The sequence below is a fragment of the Mycteria americana genome, chromosome 2 (genome assembly GCF_035582795.1).
Source record: "Mycteria americana isolate JAX WOST 10 ecotype Jacksonville Zoo and Gardens chromosome 2, USCA_MyAme_1.0, whole genome shotgun sequence".
NCBI classification, from domain to species: Eukaryota; Metazoa; Chordata; class Aves; order Ciconiiformes; family Ciconiidae; genus Mycteria; species Mycteria americana.
The window spans coordinates 68,589,520-68,601,720 of NC_134366.1; the positions used below are offsets into that span (position 1 = coordinate 68,589,520).

General features: G+C 40.6%; 1 protein-coding gene across 14 annotated transcripts in view; it reads right to left on the reverse strand.

Moving 5' to 3' along the window:
- Positions 1–12,201, reverse strand: part of TNS3 (tensin 3) — a 243,433-nt gene that overhangs the window by 137,822 nt on the left and 93,410 nt on the right. For 12 of the 14 annotated variants that reach the window (XM_075493671.1, XM_075493666.1, XM_075493667.1 and 9 more), the window contains one exon: positions 7,610–7,648. The exons of 1 other annotated variant lie outside the window; for it this stretch is intronic. In XM_075493671.1, the coding sequence (XP_075349786.1) occupies positions 7,610–7,648 (39 nt within the window). Of the gene's footprint in view, positions 1–7,609; positions 7,649–8,473; positions 8,691–12,201 lie in introns of those variants that run through there. One more of the 14 variants, XM_075493675.1, reaches the window with a different exon arrangement.

Below are 12,201 nucleotides of genomic sequence, written 5' to 3' on the forward strand. Positions count from 1 at the left end.
TGGCTCCCTAAAAAAGCCTCTCTGAAGGAAGAATAAAGCCATTAAAGCAAAAGATAAAATGACACTCTACTTCAAAAAAAAAAAAAAAAGAAAAGCTATATTCCTTTTCGTAATTACAAAAAAGGAACACACATCAGCCCTTAAATTAATGCCCCAGGCAATGCTCTACCCACTTCGTTCATTCAAGACACACAGTTTTTTCACCTTCGTTAACTTTTTGCTTATCAGTAGGGCTATCTTGCCCTGAAAGCTTCTAATTTGGATTCCACTTTAAAGACACCCCAAAACCAATGAACTCTGGCTTCCCTCACTTCCTCTCCTGAATCTACCAGGTAGTGCTGTGACATTGCTCAAAGAAACAGACTTGAGCTTCGACCTCTCTCACTCTGGCATTTAATGACATTAAGTGAGAAGAATCAAAAGCAAGTTCATACATAACACTTCTGCCACACACACTTTGTTACTTACATGCAAGTACTAAATTTTTGAGCCAATGTGAAAAACATTAACCTAAAGCAAATTAAACCACCATGATTTCTGACATGACAGTGAACTAAAATTGAATGGGATGCTAGGGACTGAAGATTAGTTAAGCAATGAGCAAACATGATCCACCATTATACAATAGTCATACGAAACATCAGAATTTAACTTAAGGAATCACATTTGCTTCACAGTTCTGTCTGAAAAGAGGGGTCTACATAGATACCTGTGCTTATTACAATGAATACTGACTATAAGAAAAGCTGATTTTTAAGTTAACACTAAAGGACTTGTCTTTTCCTTTTGAAAGACAGGTGGCAGTCCTCCACAACACTGTAATACTTAGGGCTACAGTAAACTTTTTTTTTTGACTGGCAGACACTTTATAGAGATGGGATTGGTACTGTTCTTTCCTTTTACACATTCCACTGTCGAGAAAGCATTTTCAAAGACTAACAAAAAGCATGTTCACAAGGGACATAAGATCTGTCACTTGTCAGCATAAGCTATGAAAGAATAGAAAATTATGCAGAAAAGCAGAAAAGACCTACCCTGGAGTGTGTAATTTCCCTATTCCAGTGTGAGCTGTCAAGCAGAATCTATGCAAGTCCATTTGCTGTTCAGTAAAGTCAAACACATGTAAAAAGTCTCTATGCCAACTGAAAACTAATGATACTGAGGAGTCTGAAACATGGATAATTTCCCTTTAGCTAATAGAGAGCTGGGAAGGCAGGAAGAAGCATGCTATACCTTGCAAGAACATCACGCTGCTGGATTTAGCTGCTACAGCAGCTAGTGCCACATTTCTGAAAAGCAGATGCTTCTGCCCCACAACAAATATTTCTTTTCAGAAATAGTGTCACACTTCTGAAAAGCATATGCTTCTGCCCCGCAACAGTACCACTCTCAGTGGAAAGCTTAGGAGCCAACTTGGAGAAAATAAACAAACAAGCAAGCAAACCTGGCTCTGGAAACTACCAAACCTTTCCCTCTCGTTGATCCCCTATTTCTGCAGATTGTTTTTGTTCAAAGAAAGCCTGATTTTCATTTCATTTTGGATGAACACCAGGGACTGAACACAGTGCATTATAACAAAACTTCATATTTAAACTTTTATTAAATCTTGTAATCCCTGGAAACAACATGAGCCTTCCCTCCTGGTAAATATAATGACTGACTTTTGAATTTAGTATACACTGCACAGCTCAATTCAGGATCACTACATTTCATTAATTTGGGGGAGTGGGGTGTCCACATTCATGTTGTTTGATTCTCTGTTCCCTTTTATGGCTATGTCAGAGACATTTATGAACAAGGCACCGACTGCACTTTAAAACAGCATTTTTGAACCTCTACCCTGCAGACTTGTGGGGTCCGTGGCCTTACTCTGGTAAGCACTTGGAACATAAAAACAAAAAACAAACCCCATAGAAATGCCTTATATAGAGGCCCACATCAATCCCCTTCTGGGGATCCGCAAATCCAAAAAAACTGAAAAATAATCGTGTCAAGTGTTTCAGTTTAGGCAGCAGCTCACAGGTCTTGCCAAGAAGGTGTCTCATCAGTCCGTGCTTCTGCTATCTGGGGGAATGTGGCATTAACAAATCACAAAATCAAGAAAAGTAGCAATATTATTCATTGATGAAGCTGGAAAAAAGGAAGGGAAGAAAAAAGCACAGCTCAAAATTTAATAAAGCAAAACTGAATAGCAAGAAAGAGCTAGCTTTAAAAAAAAAAAAGAAAGTTTCAAGGCACTTCTGCTTCCTTATCAGTTCAGGAAAGTGGTATGAACCAGAATTGGGGAAACATCATCTCCATAAAGGTTTCTCCAAAGCCCACAGATTTCTTCACATGGAGACATAGGCACTATGGTTCTGGATGGTGACAAAGCAGGAACTGAACGGGCAAATATAAACCTCCACTGGATATTCCCACCCTTTGCAAACAAACTAGAGAACAGCACAGCCCTGTTGCATTTCCCTTCCCATGATGTGCAGGCATGTTCACGAGACAGGCAGCTACAGCCTTCAGCACTCCCTGGCAGAACTGCTCTGGTGAGACTGAGGAAAGGAGGCAGGAAAGATCATAGCAATAGGGAGGTCTGGTAGACTTTGTGTGCCCTTTACCTCCACCAAATCATGCTTGCTATGTGTGTACAACGCTTGCTTTGAATGCATCTCACAGGTCCTGTGACCTAAAGTTTGGATGTAGCAAAAACGGGAAAAAAGTAAGTCCCTGTAAATAACAGAGTTGGGTATTTTCCTAGTTTTCCATAAGATTTCCATGCTATTGCTTGAAAGAAGAAAGAAAAATGATACCCAGAAACGAATTAGCCATAAGTCACAGAAATTTATTATAAATCAACCCACTTGATGCAATTTTCCAGCAAAGCTTTTACTGATGTAAGCCGGAAACCAAAATCATAGCACAGAGAGAAATCGTTGCATATGTCAGTTCCTAATTCAGCTTAGTCACTGTCACCATACTCCAGGGTATTTGGAGGTCATACCTGATTAACCCAAGTTAAAAATCTTACATCTTCTAGTACTGAGGCCCCACTTAAAATGAAATTGGACAATGCAATCCTTCATCTACGTGCTCAGGCCTTCCCAACAGCACAAACAGTAATTTAGCCTCGGATTTCTCAAAAAATTTATTGCAGGCTCACATTAAAAACAGATGGGCTGTGCTCCATGGGAACAACAGAGCGCCTCTCATTTTTTTTTCTGGGAAGATGCGTTTAAAAAGTAAATTAATGCAGTAAGGATAAAAATACATGTTGTCGTATCTACTGATCTTTCTCAGCCAAAGCATGTGGGGAGGATTGCATTCACCAGGCACCATGGAAAAAAAGGAACGGGAGGTTTTTTTGATAAAAAGGACTAATTTTCTTTCAAACACTGTTAGAATACCAAGTTTTCTTAAGGTTTTCTGTTCTCTTCCTCTCTTTCTCCATATATACTTGGTTCTTCGTTTTTGTTTTTCTTTGTATCATAATACATTTTCACAAAAATTCACTTTTAGTTTCTTTTGAGAAAATGCTGGCACTAGGTTGGATACATGAAGGTATGTGTTAACTACCATAGATTTGAAGTAAAAATGAGATATGCATTTAGGATGAGGCCTTTGTGACTCCGCCACTCACTTCTTCAGTCATTTTTTCAAGGTATTCTCCCATGCCTTCAAAAAAACAAACGAAAAACACACACGCCTCCCAAAAAACCCACCTACACAAGCCCCCCCCTTTTCTCCCACAATTAGTTTTATTCTGTTCCCCTCCTCTTTTGAGACAGGCCAGAGCACAGTCTGACTCACTGTTCAAAATCAGGTTTTTCATTTGTTAGGAGGGGCCCGAATGTGAAAGTCTTTGATTTTTCTCTTAACAAGCAGAAGAGAGGCTTGCATACTTAAGAAAAACAGAGTTAAGCAAAACAAAAAAAGCAGAACCACTGCCACCCCTCCCCAATTTCTGTCAAAATGATTACACTTCCACCCAAGACTTTGCAAAATAGCTAAACAGACTACAGTTTGAAGTGATGTTACAATAAAACATAATTAGCTGGGTCAGTGTCCACTTAATCTTTCCGCATTATAACAGCTGTTTATGAAATGTGATGTTTAAATGGCAGCACTAGAGGTATGCAGAATTCCTTAGTAACCAGTTGGGAAAAAAAAGAAAAAGAAAAAAAAAAGAGGGAAGGGGAGGGGAGGGGAGGGGAGGGGAGGGGAGGGGAGGGGAGGGGAGGGGAGGGGAGGGGAGGGGAGGGGAAAAAAAGAAGAGGCAAAAAAAAAGAAAGGGTATAAAGGTTAAATCAGAAATTTCTCTGGTAAAGAACACTACTTAATCGTGCCTTAAATCTGAGAAGTCATGCAGTGATCAGGACCATTCAACCACCGGAGTAATTTTAAGATAAGAATCCATATACGCTAAGAGGTTCAGGCCTTCACGCCACATTTCATTACCGCAAGACATTTGGCGGGATATGTGAGGGGCCTCTGAGGAATTAAGATTTCATTTCCTTTATTCTTTTCAAAGATACACCATCATGGAGGATGGAAAAAATATTTCAGTGAAGGAGACAAACTTACTGCCCTCTTGAAGCATCTTAAACTGTCCTAGAATACTTCCTAGAATCTAAAAATTACCTCAAAAATAATATCCTTCCATTGGCTTTCCTTTTATTTTTATCTTTTTAAAGTAACAGATGAAATGAAAAGTATTCTGAGCTTTAAGGTTAGGGCTTAAACCCTCTTTTTGGAGCACTAGAGAAAAGGACTTGTTTGAGAAAAATGTGTGTACTTGTTAGCAATTTTTTTTTTTTATTAAAAATGTTGATTGTAAAAGATAAGATCAACTGAGTAATTGTCAATCTTTCAAAATAAGATCCAACAATTCCAGAAAAGGCTGTTTAAACAGACTTGCCATCTTTGATTTTTATCAAATTTTAGGAGAACTGTTATATAGGCTAAGTCAGCTCTTAGATTAAAAAAAAAAAAACAAAAAACAGTGACCATGGCACTTTTTTTTCCCCTTTTTTTTCTTTTTTAAAATCTTTGGGTCATGCTATATATCTCTGCAATGAAAGTCCATTGCCACAAATAACCCAATGCCTCTTCATGAAATAAAATGAAGTGCACCAGAATAGGTCATCTTTGCTAAACATTTGACTTGAATTTAACAGAGCTGGACTAACATTGTCCCCGTTTCTCTGGTCAGAGGAATGTGCATGACAACATGAAGTAAGTAGTACTAGAACACTTAACAGCAGCTGGTTTATATTTTAGCACCTGAAACTCCTAACAGCTGCATTGGGTTGATAAATGAGGGTCATTACAAAGCTTCAAGATACATGGCTCATGAGAAATGGGAAGAAAGGGCCCCTTCGGAAACAGACATCTAAGCTGAAAATAATCAATAAAACCCACATTCTGAAGAAAAAGAGCGTGTGTGAGTTTCATCAGGCTTCAACAGTCTTCCAACATGCCACTGAAAGTAACTACGGTTCTTGCTATAAGCCACATTAAGGAGAGCAATACAGGCAATGATTACATTGGCTAAATATATGTAGCGCTAATTTAGAGCAGGCGTATGCATCGTTTATTTATGTGAGAACTAAAAGGTTAGAATTCCTTGGCTGGAATGAATGGGGATAAATCCATGGTTCAGCAGCAAATTGTGATGCAACCAAGTTTTGGTTAATTTGAATTAACCAAACTACCAAACAAAATACTGCCCTCCCTATTATCTAAAGATCTCTACTACTTATTCTTGATCTTCTCAATATTTTACACTTTGCTTACAGCTAAGAAATTGCTTACAGCTAATATGGTCACAGATTATCCTCCTTCAGAACAACAGAACTCTTCACTAAACAGATAAAATTCATTTGTGCTCAAGGCAGACTCCTAATCTAAAAAAGTCACCACATTTCACATCAAAAGCAAAACACATTGCTCAGTCTCACTCTCAGTAATAAGAACATATTGCACACTATGTAGTGAAAGTATTTCACCCACAGCCTTCCCTGCAAGAAATTTAAATAGAATTCCACCCTTTCTTCTACCTAAAACTAGTAAATGTTTTATTCAGGGACTGAATATACCTCTGGCTACATCCCTGCTTGTAAGCTAAAACAGATTAGGCCACTTTTGCCATCCATACTGTTCAACTGTTAGCAGGTCACAGAGTCACTTGGGTCCAGATCACCATCACTGCCCCATGTTCATAGTTCACATAAACCAAGTTCAACTAGAATTATTAAGGGTAATGACTGGTAACACATCCCACAGATTGCTGTATGTTTAAAATTGTTGCTGAATCACAATGACAAATTTTCCATGTCAGAATCAATATTCAGGTTGTGTGCACAACACAAATGAAATAGCAACCGCAGTTGCCAGTGTACATCTAATATTGTGGAGCTGTAGACATAAGAAAGGGTTTCTTTTCTATTTATAATTTTAGCAGTAATGCCATACAGGATCCTCAGACTCTGACGTGGGTTAATTCATAAAATTACTGGGTCAAAATTAGGAGAGACCTCCCATGAGTTGATATTCACATTCCTCGTAATACCACAAATCACTGATTTAGGTTTCCAGCCTTTCTTTTAAAGGATAATAATTAAGCAAAGCATGAACCAACACTTCTATAGCACCTTTTTACTTCTGTGGTTCATATTAGATAAGTATATATCTAATATAAGATATATATATAAGATATATATCTTATAAGATACCATATTTTATAAGATACCTATATATCATATAAGATACCTATATTTATATAGGTATCATATAAGATATATCACATAAGATACCTATATTTTTCCAGCAGGGAAATCAAGACACAAAAATATGCAAAGTGACTTGGCCAATTCACATAGCAAGGCAGAAGCAAGATGTAGGATTCCTAATTGTCAGTGGCTGCATCACATACCTACAATACACAGAGTTCTTGGCTGACACTTGGGCATCAGCTGTTGGCTGATCAGTCCTAGTAATAACACTAGCAGGTGGTACTGGTAGTTCAATAAATAACTGCTACACCCCACCCTCCAGGCATCATTCATATTACCCTTGGAGCTAAAATAACCAAATTCAGTCACGCAAGCCAGAAAAGGCTTATCATTTTCCTATCCTGAGCAAGCATGGGTTAACTTCCTCTTCCCCCTTCAACAAAAAATAACAGGCCCCAACCAAATCGTCCGCTATTTGTACTTTCAAACTGACATGAGACATCGGTATGTTGAAACAATTAACGTCTGTCTTTTTTTATTTAAAACACACAAACAAAAGCAGATAATGTAATATTGACAAGCTGCACATGCTTGCTGCACCACAGACAGGTCGTCCAGTCCAGTTTAAGAAGAATCCTCAACAGCTGAAAACATTTCACCCAGTTAATCCTTAGCCTTGCAAAATGCTCAATAAAACAACTAGATTTCTGCATGGGACAGGACATCGTAACAAGCTTCAGGAATAGACCCTTGATTTGCCAAGCTCTCACAGGGGAAAGGTGATGGCACAGTACTGAAATAACAAGAGATTATAGGAGGCTACAGGAATAACCTAATCTATAACCTAATAAAACCTGATGAATATCAGTAGTGCCAAAAACACTTACCAGTTCGTAGTTGCTTGGAAAAAAGCAGGGTGTCACCACCTGGAATAAAAAATAATAATAAAATAAGGGAAGAAAGATACTTCCTTTGGACATGACCCAATCATGTTGATTGAGCTCCCTCAAATACTGTGAAATCCAGGCAGAGTCAAAGGGGCACCAACCAGACCAGGTGCACAATCTGAGTGTCCGCAGCTGCTCTTGGCTGTATTACTTTCTCTCAGCTCCCTGAACAGTTAGCATTAGCTAACTCATCAGTGAAACAGGTTGAAGAGTAATGCCTTCCCTCAGATCACATATGCAGAGAAACATGGAGGGCTTTCTCCCCCGCCTCCATCCTTTGCAGCATTCTTCTAATATCATCTCAGTTTTAGTTAGTAACTAAGTTTTCTGCTTTTCAAGTAATCCAGAACTTCAGCAGTTCCAAATACCTTGTCCTTGTCGTGGATTTTTTTATGGGGTGTGGGCTGAGCAGAACAAGCAGAACAGATATTCTGTGGACTCATAATTTCAGAGGCTTGGCTCCAAGTTAAACATTTCCTATGGAGAACATGTTCTGTATACATTACACCAAAAAAAAACCCCAAACAACCTTGTTTGAATATGGTTCAAAGCCAAAACACAAAGAAAGACAGGAAAAGCATGACTAACTCGGATTACGTGATGATCTAGGGAAAAGCAAGTGTTAGCTTCTTTCTACAGTCCCATACAGCAGGCACCCTCGGACCTCACACATACAGTCGAAAGACTGTGGTTCATCAATTTACGCCACTCAGCTGAGCTTCAGTAATAGTCATCATGCATGCTCACTTTAATAAGCACCTTCAGGTTAACCCCAGTGAAAACTGTTTCATTTAACATGTTCACCTTCACAATTACGGGTCTCCAGGACAGACTTGCCTCTCAGCCAGCAACTCTGTGCAACTGGAACCAGAAACTCTGTGGCAACACCTGGACTACAAAGGTGGAGTTTTCTCTCAGGAACTGTTGGTGAGCTGTCCTACCAGCCTGCAAGTCATGGTATACAGCAGGGTTACTGAGCAGAAGGGGCTTGATGTGTCATTTATAATCCTTAGAATAATAAAAAGAAGATGCAGTTCATGCAATGCTGCAAGAACAAAAAGAAACATCAGTCCTGTAGGCAGCACAGACAAAATGACACAGACCTGACTACACCAGGACAACCCACTCTGGTCTTAACTCTCAGGAACAGCTTTTAACCACTAGCATGGAAGGGATGGCATTTGCCTCCATAACTGCTTGTGAAAAATATACATCTCTGATTCTCGACGATTCTTAAATCACAAAGTACTTATAAAAAGAAAGAAAAAAAAAAGTAGCACATTGATTTTCAGCTCCCAGCATCCTCATGATCACAGAATCACAGAATCACATAGGTTGAAAAAGACCTTTAAGATCATTGAGTCCAACCATAAACCTAACACTGCCAAAAACCACGACTACACCATGTCTCTAAGTACCTCATCCAAACGTCCTTTAAATACCTCCAGGCATGGCGACTCAACCACTTCCCTGGGCAGCCTGTTCCAATGCTTGATAACCCTCTCGGTGAAGAAAAATTTCCTAATATCCAGTCTAAACCTCCCCTGGCGCAACTTGAGGCCATTTCCTCTTGTCCTATCACTTGTTACCTGGGAGAAGAGACCGACCCCCACCTCTCTACAACCTCCTGTCAGGTAGCTGTAGAGAGCGATGAGGTCTCCCCTCAGCCTCCTTTTCTCCAGGCTAAACAGTCCCAGCTCCCTCAGCCTCGCCTCATAAGACTTCTGCTCCAGACCCTTCACCAGCTTCGTTGCCCTTCTCTGTACACGCTCCAGTACCTCAATATCCCTCTTGTAGTGGGGGGCCCAAAACTGAACACAGTATTCGAGGTGTGGCCTCACCAGTGCCGAGTACAGGGGCACAATCACTTCCCTAGTCCTGCTGGCCACACTATTTTTGATACAAGCCAGGATGCCATTGGCCTTCTTGGCCACCTGGGTACACTGCTGGCTCATATTCAGGCGGCTGTCAACCAACACTCCCAGGTCCTTCTCTGCCAGGCAGCTTTCCAGCCACTCTTCCCCAAGCCTGTAGCGTTGCATGGGGTTGCTGTGGCCCAAGTGCAGGACCTTGCATTGGCCTTGTTAAACCTCATACAATTCACCCCAGCCCATCGATCCAGCCTGTCCAGGTCCCTCTGCAGAGCCTGCCTACCCGCCAGCAGATCAACACTCCCACACAACTTGGTGTCATCTGCAAACTTACTGAGAGTGCACTCGATCCCTTCGTCCAGATCATTGATAAAGATGTTAAATAGAACTGGCCCCAACACTGAGCCCTGGGGAACACCGCTTGTGATCGGCCGCCAACCGGAGTAAACTCCATTCACCACCACTCTTTGGGCCCGGCCGTCCAGCCAGTTCTATACCCAGCGAAGAGTACACCCGTCCAAGCCATGAGCAGCCAGTTTCTCCAGGAGAATGCTGTGGGAAACCGTGTCAAAGGCTTTACTGAAGTCTAGATAGACAACATCCACAGCCTTTCCCTCATCCACTAGGCGGGTCACCTTGTCATAGAAGGAGATCAGGTTGGTCAAGCAGGACACCACACTATTCCTAAAGAAAACAGGACACCACACTATCCCTAAAGAAAACAGGACACCACACTATCCCTTATAAAGAAAACAGGACACCACACTATCCCTAAAGAAAACAGGACAGATACGAACCTTTGAGGTTTATCTGCTGCACCCTCTGACTCCTCAGTGGGCTTGCAAGTCCAAGGTCTTAATAAGTTCAATTTCTGCAGCTCATTTCACGACTGCCACTCATGATTCACTAGTCTATCCAACCAAATACCCATACTAAACACATGGAAGATGTTAACTAAGCTGTCATGATAGCATTCCCATTGCTGAAAGCAGACACATCTGCTTCTGTGACCTCTTGCCTGACACAGCATGTAAAACTTCACCTACCACCTTCAACTACAACCACCAATTCTCCTTTCAAGCCAAAGTGGCAAACCACCAGGCAGAGCAGTCCGTAGCAGGAAGAACCGAAGCCATGAGCACCCTGCACCACCACCATGAGCAGCAAACACTGCATCTATGGAAGAAAGACTGTCCCCAGTTGTACTGACCATGTGATTACCTAGTACTTATAAATAAGTACTAAAAATCCGTTTTTGCTAGTGTTCTCATTAGCAACTCCTAAGGTTAAAATAGATAAAAACTGAAATTTCAACAATTACTTTTCTCTCACTGCCTATACTAGGAAGAAAAAAGAGAATTAATGGAAACCCCAAAGGAGTTTGCAGGCTGGCTGGATAGTGCAGTGGGAAAGCAGAGATGAACTAATATTACATGCTCACATAATTAATAACTGGAGCCACTGCAGAATAAAATTGTCATCACAGGAACACATAAATATCATCTCTGCTCTCTCCCTTCCCTCCACTGTTAAAAACTCTCAAGGAATCAAGCATCTCCTTTCCCCTTGGCTAACCAAAACACAACTCTGCTGTAACTTCCTCAATAATTACAGCTGACTCACTGCCTAAGAAAAAGGAAAATCTCCTTTATTCTGACACAAGAGCACTGGGGAAATCCACTGGAAAAGAACTTCAGCAGAGAATTATGGATCTTTTTTGGCAGATCTGTGGCATCTTGTTCAGGCAACTCACACAGACTCAGGTCTGTAAGAAGGTGAGAGCTAACATTACAGGTAACGGTTGATTTTTTTCTTCTCTGAGCTTCACTAGGCCTACAACAGCTATATATAGCAACCTGACTTTACAGATAGACTCCATTTTCTCCTGGTTGTGCATCTTTTGCACTTTCTTTTTACAAACATCAACACTGGCGTTAGATGGTACTGTTCTAGGACTACCAAAGAGTCACATAATACCCATTCTGGTGTACACAGCAATCCCTTCGCCCTTGCACACTGCCACTTATCAGTATGTTGAACTGTCACTAAACTGCAGAGCATTCAAAATGCATCACACAGCCAAAGACTTGGATACACTGCTACTGTTTTTGAGCTACAAAACTTAATGCAAGACACACTGAATCACCCAAGGTGCACTGACTTTTTCTTCCTCTGACTCCATATACACAAATAGTATATTTCTTCCCAGATTAAGCAAAATGGTCAAGATCTCTAATGTATCCCAATTTCAGTTCTCATGAGCAGTTGCAACAAATTCTTCCACTGTTAATCTAGACACAGGTTAAAAACAAAAGAGCTGACGTGTTCGCAGATAACAGAGAGACTACCACAAAGTCTAGACAACCTAAGTTGAGGATATGTGAGTGGCTCCAGCTCTTTTTCCTGGTTTGCAAAGGTCTGAGATGTGCTAAAAAATCAGCATTTAGAGGAAAAGTATAGAGCTGGAAAGCAAGATTGCAGGACTTCAATCCAGTACCAATGCAGAGATAGAAAATGGAGTATAAACGTCTCATTCATTGGTTTAAAAAGTTACACACACTGTGTACCAACTGCACAAAACAATAAACTTCAAAAACACTTTTCTGATACCCCCAACTGAAGCTACAGCTAATCTTAAAAAAGGCATTTGCAATGACCTGG